Source organism: Perissodus microlepis, chromosome 15, assembly GCF_051167445.1.
Source record: "Perissodus microlepis isolate ML-2025 ecotype Zambia chromosome 15, ASM5116744v1, whole genome shotgun sequence".
Classification (NCBI taxonomy): domain Eukaryota; kingdom Metazoa; phylum Chordata; class Actinopteri; order Cichliformes; family Cichlidae; genus Perissodus; species Perissodus microlepis.
Window position 1 is genome coordinate 15,277,704 of NC_140475.1, and position 16,534 is coordinate 15,294,237.

The 16,534-nt window shown below is 38.9% G+C and overlaps 1 protein-coding gene across 1 annotated transcript in view; it reads left to right on the forward strand.

The window, feature by feature from the left end:
- Positions 1–16,534, forward strand: part of rngtt (RNA guanylyltransferase and 5'-phosphatase) — a 105,681-nt gene that overhangs the window by 14,465 nt on the left and 74,682 nt on the right. The window contains exons 7-8 of the mRNA XM_084953778.1: positions 3,306–3,415; positions 5,139–5,240. Coding sequence (XP_084809904.1) covers positions 3,306–3,415; positions 5,139–5,240 — 212 coding nt within the window. The remainder of the gene's footprint in view (positions 1–3,305; positions 3,416–5,138; positions 5,241–16,534) is intronic.

The following is a 16,534-nucleotide window of genomic DNA, read 5'->3' on the forward strand; positions in this document are numbered from 1 at the left end:
GTTAAATCTTCACAATATGCAAGTTATAACGGCAAATTCTTCTGAAACCATACAACATGTCCTGACCTGCTAGACCTCGCTAGAAATGTTAATGCACTTTGTGTGAATGGAGCCAACAGCTACTGTGATTGGCTTTTTCAGTACTGTTAATTCCTCCTCATCATCATTGTTTCTTCCTTGGAGCATTTTTGATAGATAGTGACCACTGCAGACTGGAAACTTCTCACACGATCTGCATAAGAAAATCTTTATCCTTGCTCATTTTTCCTGCTTCTAACACATTAACTTTGAAAACACAATGTTTGCTTACTCCCTAGTATAAAGTATTATAAAGTAAGTTTTGTGTCTGATAGCAGGGCGTTACAAACCTACAAATCTTTGCCAGAACAAACAAGTGTTTGAACAAGTGTTTGTTCTGGCAAATATAAAAATGAGCTCAAATCAAATAATTTTCCAATTGTAGCTCAAACTTAATCAATGAGTGAAAGAAGTGGAATTAACTTTGTGTCCAGTCCAATTTAAAGTCTTCATCAACTCAAATGTGCTTCACTTATTTTTGTTTGTTTTGGACTTGATTGGATTTTTAACCATTTAAAAGGCTGTTTTTAAGTTCCTTTTACACAATCAGAAATTCAAACAACTTTCGCAGAGACTTTTTTGAAATTTTTCGAGAAATATGAGACATCTTGTCTAACCTGACGTGCAGATGGTTTTTTACACAGACCCATCTGGGAAGTTATCTTTGGGAACAGTGTGGGGAAAAAAAGGCAGACACTAAAAATAAAATAATATATATGGCAAATAATATATATGGCAAAATATTGGACCATATTAACAATCTGTCCATTACAGGCTTACTTTGACCAATCGAGAGCAGAGCTGCCTGGTACATCATACTTACAGAGCCAGTCAGGAGACAACAAGGGAAAAAATTACTTGTCCTACAAGAAATCTGCCTAGAAGTAGTTGTCTCAAGAACCTTGTTGTAATATAAAGACTTTACAGTATTTATGTGAATTAGGGCTGCCACAAACGATTATTTTGATAGTCGACTAGTCACCGATTATTTTTGCGATTAGTCGACTAATCAGATCATGCATCCATTGGACGTAAAACGTACAGCTTATTGCACCAGCACGCATCTGCTCTTATATAACTATCATTAGCTTACAGCTTGAAGTGTTTAAGGTATGTGCTAACTAAAAATAAAGACAAGATGATAGTTTATTAAATTTTAATGAAATTTGCAGATTGTTTCGGTGGAGTTTAATAAACTCAGCCGTCTGCTCCTTGCTATCTAAAATATAACAGGACACCGGAGGATATTCTCGAGCATCTCTTTAACTAATCTCAGCCAAACCGATTTACTCAGGAACAAATAAAATACTAAAAAAAAGCCAAACAATAACATTTTAAAGTTATCCAAGTGACTTATATATCATGTTTAACCTGAGTACTGAAAGACAGCGGTGGGTTTGAAAACGATTTGCCGGGAGTCCGGTGTTCTCGCGGGCTCTAGTGAGCCTTGCCCCCGGCTAGCTATCGAGCTAGTGGGTAACAGACGTCTCCGAAAACGTCGGAGCACTTTTGAAAATATGTGGTGTCTTGATAAACTGAGCAGATATTTGAGGTTTACACAGTTACATTCTCGCCTGAAAACATGTTAAACGTTTATTTTGTGACCCAGAAAGAATAATAAGAGTAATATTAAAACTAACTAGCTGCCGCCATTGTTGGAAACTGAGCTGGGCTGCGCTATGAATTCTGGGACAGAGCTACTTCTTCTTCGGGGTTTAACGGCAGCTAGCATCCTTGTACATGCAGTGCTGCCATCTTCTGTTTCAGTCCATTATTACACTCTTAAATCCTACTACTTATTCCTGCGTCTTTTGGGATCTTACAAAGCTTCAAACGACGGGTTGACTATTAAATTAGTCGTCGACGATTTTGATAGTCGACATAATCGTGACTAGTCGACTAATCATGGCAGCCCTAATGTGAATGCCCCAACAAACTGGTGTTCCCTAATAGAAGAACTTCCTTTTAATTGTTTAATTTTTTCGGGGGGGGGGGGGGCAGGGATAGCTCAGTAGGTAGAGTGGATGCCCCATGATCGGAAGGTCGGGGGTTCGACTCCACTGAACGGCTACCCTGAGGTACCCCTGAGCAAGGTACCGTCCCTACACAGTGCTCCCCGGCTTGACTGGGTGAATGGGTTAAATGCAGAGGAGTAATTTCCCTACGGGGACTAACACATACACATTGTTATTATTGGAAGAGCCTTAGAAGAAATGAGGAGAGCACAGAGGTACCAAAGCAAAATGCAAAATAAAGGAGAAAGAAGGCAAGATCTTATAAACACATGACTATTATATGTGATATTAAACAAGCCTTTAAAAAAAAAAATGCTGATTTGACTTTAGTTTCTGATGTCCTGTACTCTGATTCACTTCACCTTTACAAGGCCATTAGAAGATCATCTGGTGTGAACGTATCAAGAGTCTAGAATAGATGATAAATATATGTATATGTGCAGTAGCCCTAATATGAAATGCACATTGTCCCTCCTAGATTTAAAGGTGAGTAATTAGCTTTATACAGGGAGAAGCTCATACACAAGGTGAAAAGTTGTGTATGAGCAATCGAGCTGAAGTGAAAAACGTGCACATTAAATAGTAATAAATAAATATTTTCCTTTATATTTGTATTTTTTTACCCTTCAGTTTCTTGATAGGTGGTTGGATACTGTGTTGTCAAACTACAGAACAGAAACCATAATTTATTAGTATATTAAATAGTATTTCCTATTTATTAAAGCGTGTAGCACGAACCTTCATCATCACATGGTTATGTGATATCAAGCATTTTGTTCATGAGTTCCCTAGAAATAACCGGGAATTGCAGATTTCTCATAAATAAGGTAACACAGACCTTTTGCCATATCTTTATGCAGAACACTTGTGCTTGCGTGTGTAGTCAACCTCCACAGGCTTACTTTGAGCCAGGAAAAACCCTGCATCTGTTTCCATCACTCATACTGGGAAAAGAGGGTTGATCCAGAGTGAGATGCGGATTCTTGAAATAATTAAAGTGAAAATAACATTCAAAATAGAGAGGAGTGAAAGCAGGATTTTTAATATTTGTACCTGTTGTCTCGCACAGGGATTCATAAAACAAAGAGGCAGCTGTTTGGAAAAGTATCACCGGCACTCAATGTGTTTTTCTTCTCTGTGTAGGAGGGAATAAATGTTTCTTAAAATTCATTCCAAGTTTAGCCTTCTGCTTTTCTTCTTCTATCTTCCCAGGGTGCAGTATTTCTTGAAGGTGTCAATGTGAAAGGCGTCACACAGGTCACCATACAACCCAAGTTAGGCGAGATCCAAAGAATGTGCCAGGAGATGGCCGAGTGGGACAAGTAAGTACCTTCCTTTTACCTTTCTTATTTTCCTCTGGGAAAGTGTGTGTGTCTGTTTACACATGTGTGGGTGTACTGTACTGTGCTATGAGTGACTCATTTGTCTTAAATCACCTTTTTTTCCAGAGAAAAAAATCTTTACACTCTCTGACAGGCGGCAAAGTCAGGAATAGATGTTGCTATTCTGGAGAAATATGCCGCTGCAGCTTTTTTAATGAAATTGCAGAGCATCAGCTCGACTGCAGTGGCTTGTCACAGCGCAAGAAAACAGCCCATGCTGCGATTTCCATGGCCTGCTGTTAAAATTGTTTTTGTTATGTCTTTGTTTGCTAATATACTAAAATCCTCACATATTTAGAGTTTAGGAAGTTTTTCAGTGTGTAGCGCCAAAGTTAGTTGTTGTTCTCTTAGTGCACTAGGTGTCATAAACTATGTTATGACTTAAGCCACAAAGTCAAGCGTCTGAGAGGTGTTTCTTTAATGCATCCAGCTACTTTTGCAGAGATTATATTTGTTTTTGAGAACCTGTGTATGTGCGCACAAAAACTCTTTAAAAAATGTCTTCCAATGGTCTTGAGTTAAACAATAGATTTGACTGACTCTGTCAGAGGTTATATGTCAGTGTTGCATCCCAGCTTTAATATATTGAATATGCAAGACAAATAGTTCAGATGTATTTGCAATTATCAGCTTGTTCTCTTTGAACTGATGAGAGAACTATTAGGTTTGCCAGCTGCCTGTTGGTATCCTATCATATGTATGCATACTACACTGCCTGGCCAAAAAAAGTCACCACTGTAATTAGGCAAAGGTAAGAGGCTTCCTCTTGGTGACTCTTGCAGTGATGCATGTTTTGGCTGGCAACAGGTGATGTAACCCTAACTGATGCAATGATTCGCTTTCTAAACAACTGTGTATTAAGACATCGTTTTCACAACCATGTGATATCTCATTTCAGAAGAGTCTAATTATTGATTTGCTTCAAGCAAAAAAACAAAACAAAAACAACAAGGATATTGCTGAAACTACTAAAATGGGGTTAAGAACTCTCCAAGGCATTATGTGGTTGGAGAGGATTTAAGAGTTTGAAATCATGTCATCGTAAGCACCAATAGTAAAACGTATGACTATGTTTGAGAGTGAAGAAATGTGATAAGTATTTTCGCATGCATTCTGCAAAGAAGGATTGGGACTAAACGGCAGCGGAGCTTAAAAAAACAAAACAAAAAAACTGAAGCTAAATCAAAAAAGGCTTCAGTTTACTAGTGAGCTTAAATATTTAAACATGCACCCATCATGTCTTGTGCCTACCATACAAGCCTGTGCATGGTGGTGTTATGATCTGGGGTTAGTCAGGTCAAGGTTAAGCCCAAAAGAAATTAGGACAGCTGACTACCTGGATATACTGAACCACCAAGTTTGCTCGGATTTTTTTTTCCCCCTTCCCGATGGCACAAGCATAGTCCAAGGTGATGATGTCAGGATTTCAATTGCAAAGGACTCGTTCAGAGAGCATGAGACATAATTTTTAACCCCACTGAAAATCTTTGGGATGTGCTAGAAAAGACTTGACTCCCTGATCATTAATAGAAGATCCTGAATGGAATAAATGTGATATTTCATAAGCTTACCGAAAAACCCTATCAAAAATCTTCTAAGCTGTGTTTAGAGCCAGGCTCAAGATCAGGCACACGTGTAAGGGCTGTTTTTGCTGTTTTTGCAGGTCTGGTTTTCCTGGTGCGCAGCCTGTGTCCATGGACAGGCAAAACTTGCGTTTCCTCGAGCAGAATCCATACAAAGTCAGCTGGAAAGCCGACGGCACGCGGTGAGTTTATGAGAAATGACTGCTTGTCTTCATGTGTCAGTACAGGTATGAGACTGTGTGTCTCTAACTTCATTGTGTTCAAAGTTCAATGGGTTTTCTTTTGTGTCAGTAGGCATACCGTAAGTTTATGTCCTTAAGAGTTGTCCATCAGGGATGCTCGTTCTCATTAGGTTTTAATTACAGTGATTTTACATGGCTAATCAGCAGGAGTGCTCTTTGATATCAGTGATGTTCCCTGCATAATTACCTTCATATAACCTGAACAGGATGACTGCAGTCTCTTACCCCATATAAAAGAGATAGCACGGGGCACTTCTTCTGTCTGATCACATTTTAGGTTGAATTTGTTGTTGTTCTTTTGTTTTATGTCTCTGTTACGTAAAGCCAGTGCTGAGGGAAAAAGAAGTGTTAGTATTCTGGTAGTCCGCTGTGAAGCCCTGTTTCCCTCGCTGGTGCAAATGTGCAGTGTGTTGGTGAATATTTAATGACTGCAGTCATTTTAAAGAATTTTACATATCGGTGCTTTAGTTTCCCCTAAGAGAGAGACTAGCAGAGTACAGATTTGGCCTCTGACCAAGATCCTGCTAATGTGTGTAATCAGCTTCCATTATTTTCAGAACATCTTGAAATTGTTGTTAAGCTCTGCTCTGACGTTTGACTGAAGAGGGACACTGACCTCTTCCTCTGCTGCCTCTGGCTCTCGTCTGTCACCTTATTTCCCTCCAGCACTTGATTTTGAAAAGTAACCTGATATTTTTTTCAGTTGTGAAAAACTGATGCAGATAGAGGCTCCGTATGCTATGAGTCACTACTCAAGCACAGGATATATTGAGGCTATAATGCACCACCTTCTCCTCAAATTCAGCCATTTAAAAATGGTAAAATACTTTTTCAATTTTTAAATCCAGAGGACATATTGCTTGAAATAATATTTAAAATAATCAAAGAAGGTGGGAAAATCCATCTTGGTGAAATGTGCATGATAAAAACTTCAACTGGTGAAATAAAAGGTGTGCCACAAAAATCTATGAACAAACCAAAAGATGGAGCAAATATTGAATTGGTACATTGTCTGATCTTTGTACTATACATGAACTCTAAAATGAGATCATTCTTCCTTGTGTTTAATTTCCCATTTTAAAACATTATAGTTACTCATAAAGGATCTGTTGTTTTCTTTTGAGGTTTATCATTTGATCTAATTTATAGGTATAGACAGAAGGCAGCAGGTACACAGATCAGCACCAAAAGCCCTAATACCTCCTCCCAAATGATTAACAAATATCTTCATGGTCTGGTCTGGTACAGTCTTGACTTGGGCCAAGAATTCCCTAATAACAAATTTAAAATTACATATCAGTATACAATGGATACATACCTGTCTGTCGGACACATGAATTTAGAATGTATGACATTTAATAAATAGATGATTAATGGAAAGTGTATTTTTATGTCTTACAACACTCATTTTGGGAGGAAAAACATGAAAACCAGCCATAATGATTTAATTATATTTGCACTATTAGTAGTGGGAGGAATGCTTGCATGTATGGCATTCCCATGTGTTTAACCTCATTTAGCTCAGAATAATTTTTATTGTTACATGTTGTGGCTACTTTTTCTGGCTAACTTTAAAATAATGAATTTAGGGCATTTTTACTGCTGTCGCATATCAAAACTGGTTAGATTTGACCCGAACAGTATCTAAGGGTTAACTTTGCTATTGCTTGCCCTTTTTTTAATAATGTGTTACTGTCATAATTGATTATGTCTTAATCTGCATGTGCATGTGGTTCTAAATGGCTCACTCTTGTCTGAGAAATACTGAAAACAGCAGTGACCACAGTGATCTAGAGTTGATAGTTTTACACAGACGGTGCTGTGGTCTTACTGCAGAATCTGGCTTTGTATGGTTGATGTAAGTACTGTGGAACACAGGGTGAGTGTGGAGGGCTCTAATCCCATGTATGGCAAATTTCTAGGCCAGTGGATTGGTAAACAAAGTAAATTCTGCTGCTAGTTTATTTCCAACACCACCTGATTTATTTATTTATTTATTTTTAACAGTGTCGACTTTCCTGAGCTGTTTGTTCATTTAGAGTCTGCAGATAATCCAGCTGACTGCTTCTTTTAGATCCTTTGGGTTGCTTGCTTGCTTGTTTTGACCCAGTTAAAAAGATGGTAGACTGTTGGAACATATTCTACCCTAGTAGGATCAAGACACATTCTTCTGACTGAGGTCACAGGAAAGTCACAAAGTATTCACAGACACGTATAACTTTGGTCTTTCATGGCGTTTGTTGACAAAAGGAAAAATACAAGATAACACCTTTAGCTTCAACTGCAGTGTGTTTGAGGTTGAGGTGAGCGACAGCAGCTTGCTGTCTTGGTAAAGCTTATATTGGCTTGGGCTGTGTTACAGCTTCCTGTGATACAACGCTGTATTCAGACAGTGCTTTGCTAGATTAGAAGTGAAAGTGATTTCTAAATCCTAGCTGTAATGGGATGACTAATTCAATCGGTGTGGTCCAGTCACTTTATTTGGTCTTGATTTCATACTTCCTCTAACCTCAGTCAACTCTTTCTTAAACTCTCCTAGTATAATTGGAGTGCTGGAGGTCCGACTGTCATGTTTGGGTTGTCCTAATACATAGGTGTCGAACTCTGGCCCGTGGGCCAAATTTGGCCCGCAGCCTAATTACATTTGGCCCACGAAGCCATGCCAAATTACTATTAGAGCTGGCCTACTGGTATTATACAGCTAATATATATATTGTTTAGTATTAAGCTTTGCTTGTTCCATATTCAGTTTTCCAGCAAAACTTATTTGAGTCCATAAGAAAAGATTCATTCTTATATCTGGAGGAAGATTTTTTTTTCAATAAATATTAATGTTAGCCCGCGACTTTGTTCCAGTTTTGAATTTTGGCCCACTGTGTTTTTGAGTTTGACACCCCTGTCCTAATACATTCAGCTCCCTTTCAGTTACTGTTTTTTCGCTGCGATTGCTTTCCAAACAATTGGGGCATCATGTAAAAGAGGAAGCTTGGAGATGTTTTGTGTAGAAGTATGATATAAAAATCTTGTCACTTTTCAGCCATATGAATTAATGTCTATTACTTGAGGTGTGGTAAACAATGTGCCCCATCTTATATTAATATATATAAATAAAAATATTTTCTGGCTTCTTTTAGAATACCTGCAAGTTCTTGAAACTTGTTGACACTCGGCTACAGACATACATATTTGTTATTCACATCCTGCTTTGTGTGTGCGTGTGTGTGTGCGTGTTTTGCATGCGCATGTGTGCGAACAACATCAGAATGCAAACCACAGCATATTTACATGGGAAAAGGTTTGATATGGTAGACTTTGATGGTCTTTGTTGTCAGCATAGCGTCAGCCTGCTGTTTGCGGTTCTCGTGCTTTTTCAGCAGTTCTCTTTATTTATCATTGTTGTCTTTTTGACACACGGTGCATGCAGTACGTCTGACAAAACCAATGGGGTTTTTTGTAAAAGGATCATGCAGCATTGTGGATATTCACAACGCAGTCTTCGCTTTGGTCTACATACAAGTAATAAAGTTGCGCTTGGAAAAGAGAGGCTTTTATTCTCTTTGCGAGGGACAGCCTGTTCTGATGTTACTTTATTCTCCAAAGCCAAGGGATGGATGAAAGCAATCGAAAATCATGTTTCCTTATTAGTGCCCGTGCTTTTTAATTTATCCAGTAAATAGCCATGTGTGTCATACAAGTTTATCTTTTGTGTGTGAAATTGAATTTACACAAAAGAAGTGATGATGAGAGGCGGTTTGGTGAGAAATAGATTTTTTTTCTTCTTTTTATTAAATCAGTGTTATTAAATTCCAACAGTGTAGATCTTCATTGAATCTGGACTGTAGGTTGGACTGGACAATATTAGTGGACTGTGATTGTGAGTCTTCTAGAGGGTGCAGAGCAGGGCCATGGCCCAGTCCTTGATGAATTTAATTGGTGTGACAAGTCTGGCTTCAAAATAAATGTGGCAAAAAACAAGTAAATGTTTATTGGCTTCTTTCCCCTCTCTCTGCACAAGTGCAGTGAGCTAAATGTTTTGCTTCTTGTTGACGAAGAGTTGAATATGTGAATAATCTAATGAACAGTTAAAGGAAGTTGCAAAGTTTTAATGTAGACATGACAGTGATGAAAATGTTTTAATCTTCCTTTGCTGGTTCTCGGAGTCTGTTGTAGTCAGTAGTCAGAAAACCTAGCTTTGCCTCCAGTAAGGTGTAGTCATTCAGTTGTTCCATTTAGAGTAGAGGATCATTGTTTCTTTGTGTGTGACATATGTAGTGGTCACAAATACACAACAGTGGGAGTACAGATTACAAGTTCTACAATTCCAACAATCCCACTCTTGCATTGCAAAGCTGGGATTGTTGTGACTTGTCCAACAATCGAGTGGCAAATCTGACTCATGTGGGAGCACTCCAGCTGAAAATTCCAACTGGCATCTCAAATTTTTGGCTGTCCACTTCAAGTGCAACACAGCATTAATCTGTTTGTCATATAATTGCCATGATGTGCTGTAAGATCAGTGGTACCTGCCTTGGCGATCATCAGTATGAAATGGGGATGTGTCCCGCGGTGATTCTTACATTAACATTCAATTCCCGAAATTTTCAAATGCAACTGTATAAGCTTTTTTATTTATTTATTTGTTTATTGGTACTGTAGTTGTTGTGCACCCAGATGGCAATTCTTCAGGAACTGAAGGGAGCATACAAAAGGATCTAGTCTGCCGTTACATGCTTAAAAAAAGGAGAAGATGCAGAAGGAGGTCCACAAGCACAGGAAAAAATACAAATGGAAGATGGCAGCTAGTGCACCTGCTGCACTATGCTTTGGTCCATTTACCTCAGAAGGCTTCACCCCAGAGTGGTGGTGGCAGATAGATGTATTTAACAAAATATTAATATGTGGTGTCCTTGTATTGATATAATACTGTCACACAAAGTATAGTGATACAATACTGTATATTTCTTTTGTTTCGTTTTTTTACCCACTCCTGTTGTTCACCTTACAAAATAGTGCCTAAACTGTTTGTTTTTTTTGTTTCGGTGTTATAAGGATAAGATTGAACTGAAACGGGGAAAAGTCAAATGTTGGAGCTGGGAATGACATCACTCCCGATTTAAACACGTTCCAGTAGCAAAATTGGAAAAGCTAGATTTGTTTCACTGATTTGAGGTGATATAACTGTTGAATTCTGACTCGGAAACCTGGAAATTCTGACTTCCATGCAACACACTTGTAGCTTTGCTCTGACTCGTTAGTACGAAAGGCAAAGTAAATTATGGAACTGCTTTGCTGTTGACACATTCATTTGCAACAATTAAATATGCAATTTTGCATTATGTTGGATGATAATTGTAAGTAATGAACTAGGTGTCAAAAACGCATGTATTTCTACTGGTATTGGTACTAACTACTAAATTTCTGATACTGTGACATCACTAGTATGAAATCCCTTTGGTCATTTTGGTCCTCAGCATCCCCTACATCAGTAGTTCCCAAACTTTTTTTGCTAGGCCCCCCTTTGTTTGACAAGAAAAATGTTCACCACCCGCACGCACGCATGCACAAACACATCCTTTAACCACACACACCCATATTTTGCTCCATTGCGGTTTATTTCACACCTCAAACATTTAGTAAACAATTACCGTAAGTAAATACAAGTAATCTGCAATAAATTACAGGTAGTAAGAAAATAAACTACTAACTCCTTTACGCTACGTCCACACCCACACGGGTATTTTTGAAAATGCAGCTGTTTCTATGCGGTTGGACCTTTCCTCCACATGTAAACGGCGTTTCGAATCTCATATCCCGATATAAGACATCTATGTCCCGATAATGATATAAATCACAAAAATGTAAAATTTTCTGTAAATTCTGTGAATCTCGGGCAGCTCAACTTGCCTGAAGTGTTTCCAGCTGGGCGCCGTGTACCTGGATTCCAGTGTTTTAACCCAGCGGCCCCCAACCCCCAGGCCTCGGACCGGTACCGGTCCGTGAGTCGTTTGGTACCGGGCCGCGAGAGTTGAGGCTCAGGTGTGAAATGTATAGTTTTCAGGGTTTTTATCGGTTTTCAGCGTTATTTTGTTATCGTTTTTATCGTTTACTCGGTTTTCCTTGGTCTTTTCACGTGTGTTATGAATAAATTTTCTTTTTTTCGGTACCGGTACTAGTTTTATTTTGTTGTATTTATCCGCGACACCTTAAAGACCGGTCCATGAAAATATTGTCGGGCATAAACCGGTCCGTGGCACAAAAAATGTTGGGGACCGCTGTTTTAACCGATGCATGAAACGATACATTTTTAGACATAAGTTGTAACAGCCGCCGTTTTTTTTTTTTTTGTGAGTATTTATTACACGGCGTGCTGCGGGGAAAAGCCTGTTCTAACGTTTGAGTCTAAGGTTCATTTTTTTAGCACCTGACGGCTCTTTTTTTGCTTCTCATCCGTAAACACTGCATACTCTTTCACGTGATTCAGTTTATTTTGAAAAGTCTCAACAGGATCTTGAGCTTTATTGTGAAAGGTTTATGTGGAAAATAAACAAGCGTACATGGGTTGGTTTTACCGTCATTGTTGCTAACGACAACGCATACAAACAGGTACCTGTACGTCCGTAGTGTGGTTATATTAAATATAAGAGAAAGAGAGAAATTTAAGAAATTAATATAGCCACTACAGTGACCATCAAAACGATGAAAAAATATTGCCGTAAACAGTTTATTTTGCGACTCCACGAAACAAACGATAGCGTAAAATGAAACGATAGACGTTTTTATATCTTCATCCGATATATATATTGTTATATCGAAAAGCCCTAGTTTGGAAACATATTCAGCTATGCTTCATCTCATGCTTTGCGTGTGTGTGGGAGCCCCATCAAAAACCGCTAGCAGTGTCCAAGCGTTTTTGCTTTTTTCCCTTTTCAATGGCTCTGCGCCCCCACACTTTGGGAAGGTCTGCCCTACATATTGAATTCCAGATGTTTCTGCCAGGGGCGAAGGTTTGCCCTTCTCAAAACTAACACAAATAGATTTGTGGTCATTTGTTCGATGTGCTGCTGGGGTCTAATTCTAAAATTTCTCAAAGGATTAAAAAAAAGTATACATAGGCAACAGCAGGACTTGCAGTCTAACATGATGGAAGATTGCCGAGTTGGTGGGTTTTCATTAAGATGGCAGTGGTAGGGCGCGATCTTAAATTGTCATTCTCTTGATGCATTACATGAAATGTGCAGAACATTTCTTATTAAATGTCCCACTTTCTTTCCAGTGGCATTTTTAAGGCCTGAAATGGACTTTTAATAGGAAATTTGTCTCTCCAAGGTGGCCGTGAAAGATTTTTCTCTTTGCATATTGCCAGGGGTCCTCACTTTAGTTTTACATATTCTTAATCCCTTTGTTACCCTGGTGAGGATAAAAAAAAGTTTCCAATTCTAATGAAAGCAATTTTTACTTTTAAATGAGTAATTTCTTTTTTTTAAATATCACATGCAAGTATAATTTTTTTTACAGGAAAAGGTTAAGTGAGGAAGAATGTTAATTTTCAGCAGCCTGTAATGGTCTAACAGAGTTGCTGTCAGGATCAAATCGGTGATTCTGGCAGTCTCTTCTTATGACTACAGGGCAACGCATCAACATCTGTGACAGTTAAACTACCTCACTCAGTACCACGATAACATGCGTGACGGTGACAAAGTACTGACGCTTCCCCACTCACCTAAAAATATTATATAGCTTTTCTCGATGCAACCAGTCATACAGTGAGGGGGGAAAAAAACAAGACAAAAAACAAACTTGTCACTTGCCTGCAATGTGCCAAGGGAGGTGGCTTCTAATGGGCTTTGGAAAGACAGCAAAATTAGTGGATTTGCCAAGAGGGGAGACATAAACTGAGTTGGGTTTTTTTCACCTCTTCTTATATAGCCTTCTGTCAGGGCTAGATTGGTTTGTGCCCCAGAGATGAAGAGGAGAAGGGCAAAGAGAAGGGAGCGAGCCAATTATGTTCTTACGCATTTAAACAAACAATGTTGCTCAATTTGGACTCAAAGAAACTGGACTTGAGAAAGTTTTGGACTTTTTTAATTGTCTCTTTAAAGTCCTGTTTCATCCCTGATTACCACTCCAGTGATTTATTTAAAGAGAGGACACCAATCCAGTGTTTTTCTTTTACATCCCAGATGAAATAATGTCAGTGAAAGAGACTTCAGTGCCATCTTTCCCATTTTTTTTGGCTCTTTGGTTTTCTCCGTAAGACTGCCAGTGTTTTATATAACAAAATAAAATAACACAAAGATTAAAACATTTATTCATTAATTCAGTATGCTTAATAAATAATTACAAACACATATGTGTGTTTTTGTGTTTTATAGTTTCTGTTGGTTATTTAGTTAATTTCTTATTTCTTACTATAACACACAAAATCTTTAAGTGTGTGTATCTGTGTGCCTCCTGTGGGGCAGCTGCCAAATGGGATTCAAATGTGAAAATTATTATCTATATCAGAGTATTTAAATCAGATTGATATCCACAAAACTTCAGTAATGTATTAGGTATTAAAGTGCCATCAGATTTCCAGGCAACCACCTCACAAATGGCTAAAATTGGGGGTAGGGTCTTTGTTTGTTGTGGTTTTTTGCCTTTTGTGGACAGCACAGCAAGCTGCGTTGTATCGTTTTAATTTCACAGAAACATCTCATTTATATTAACAGAAGCTGACTTTTACATGATATATAATAAGGTCATCATGTGTTCTACAACTACCTGTCAGTTAGCTGATTTTACTCTTTCGTTTCATAACCAACAGCAAAAACAAGCCAAACAACACTGTAGCAAGGGCGTGTACTAGCCTAGTGTCTGTGATGCCACTCAGCGGACCTTTTGTATAATAGACTGCACCAAAATTCTGTCTTGTAAGTTATTGAAATTTTGTTTCAACAGGGAACTTGTTGGTTACATTACAGGAATTTATTCTTACTGGTGTTCAGTAAGCTTTAAATTAGGGCTGCTCCTCACATTTAATTCACTAGTCTCCTAGTCAATTAAATGCATCCCCAAAAAATGTTTAACCAGTCAAAAAAACTGTCAAAATTGAGCACAGTTAACATTGTCTATACAATTATAGTGTGTGTAGTTTTTGAACCCATAGTACTGGGTTCCTTAATCCTCGCCCAGGTAGTGGGCAACAATAAAGGATTAGTTACCTTTGGCTGCATATGTAAGCCTCTTTATAAAAGCTTAAATTTGTAAGTATTTAAATAGTATTTTGAGTCACAAGAGTCCTGTATCAAGCAAACAAATATAATATGTACATCCATTTGTTTTGCCCACTTTTTCTTTTTTTGCGCTTCCGTCTAAAATGAGAAATCACCCCACCCTCCCTATGGGGGGAAAAAGAAAGCACCGTCCCTTGAGCAGCCCCTTGACGCATCACTAATGATGTGCAAAGCTGTTGGATCTGATCTAAACCCTCCTCTGGAAATCAGCTGCTGTCAGTCATGCCTTGTAGACTTGCAGAGCCGTTACAATGACCGTCTGTGCCTCATTAGGGCCAAAGAGTTTGGGGGATGTGGCTCGGGAATGCGCATAACATGCGAAGCACCCAGAGAGCCGAGGAGGAGGTGGGCAGAAGCATCCACTTGTCTGAATAAATGAGCATATTATATTTCACAATTTCCTGTTGTCCATAAGAACAGAATAAAGTATCTGCTGCCAACATAATTTAATAGAAGGAAGGAGGGGAGGAATGGTATTGGTATGAAGGTGTGACTGTGATGAGGAGGAGGACCACTGGGAGTTACACAGAACTAATGGTCTCTACTTTCCTCTGAACGTACTTGACAGCCGTGGCTAGTTGGCTAATTAGACAGCGGGGGAACCTCTTCTGCTCTGTGCAGACCTGTTGTGTCCCCACTGGTTGACAGATCTTCTCTGTTGTGACACTCAGCGTTTCTGTTTGATCTTTTTAGCCATTGTTCCTTTTCTGAGATAAAAGATATTAGCTCTGCACACAAGTATATCTTTCTGTCTGCAGGAGTTATCATTTTGCCTAAACTAGGCAACGCAGGCATTTCCTGTTCCCTTTCTTACCCTGCTCCATCCTCAGCTCCACTGAGGATGGAGTCCGTCCCCTCCCACCCAAAAAATGTAAGTGCTGGCCCACTCACCATTTTTTTCCTTCTCCACCAACATTTCTTTTCTTCTTCTTTTTTCTTCTTTTTTTCATCCCCCTGCAGTTTCCACAGGACGTGTCTCCACCTGCTTTATATCTCAGGGTGTGTGTGTGTGTGTGTGTGTGTGTGTGTGTGTGTGTGTGGTCATACTCTACACATAACACCATCTTATGACGGCCACTTTTCTTGACCAGCGTATTCCAGAAGTTGTACAGGGTGGGCCATTTATATGGCTACACCGTAATAACATGGGAATGGTTGGTGATATTAAAGTCCTGTTTGTGGCACATTAGTATATGTGAGGGGGCAAACTCCTCAAGATGGGTGGTGACCATGGTGGCCATTTAGAAGTCGGCCATCTTGGATACAACTTTTGTTTTTTCAATAGGAAGAGGGCCATGTGACACATCAAACTTATTGGTAATGTCACAAGAAAAACAATGGTCACATATACTAATGTGCCACAAACAGGACTTTAATATCACCAACCATTCCCATTTTATTACAGTGTATCCATATAAATGGCCCACCCTGTATTATAACTTATATTGTCATGTAAAAGTGTCCTGTCTGTGCATTATAAACCATTTGATTTATTTCAATAAAATCCTGGTTCTCCACAATATTTGAAAAGGATTATTTTTTACTTGTTTCTATCATGTCATGGATAATAATTTATTGTATTTAATGAGACGCAGGTGTCTGCGCAATAGGGAACCCACGCTTTGTTGAAAGATTATCTTGTCATGTAAAAAGTGGTCTTCTGGAAATATGAGTGGGCTCATATTGTGACAAATAATCATAATGCCCCCTCAAGGACTCCTGCAGTCAGAAGTCAGCTCCACCTTCTTGGATGGGCGTAAACAATGGTAGTCGACATTCTGCTCTACGCCCTTAGAAAACTTTGCGCAGAGTCACGTGAACCAGAACTTCAGCTGCAGGTAGTTCTGGTTAGTGTGTCTGGGCAGGTTGTCAGTTATGCAGGTCATGGTAGTCTTAAGCACTTTAGTTGAAGGCAACTGCACTTCTTTTTAGGGTCTTGAAAGTGGATATGGACGCCTC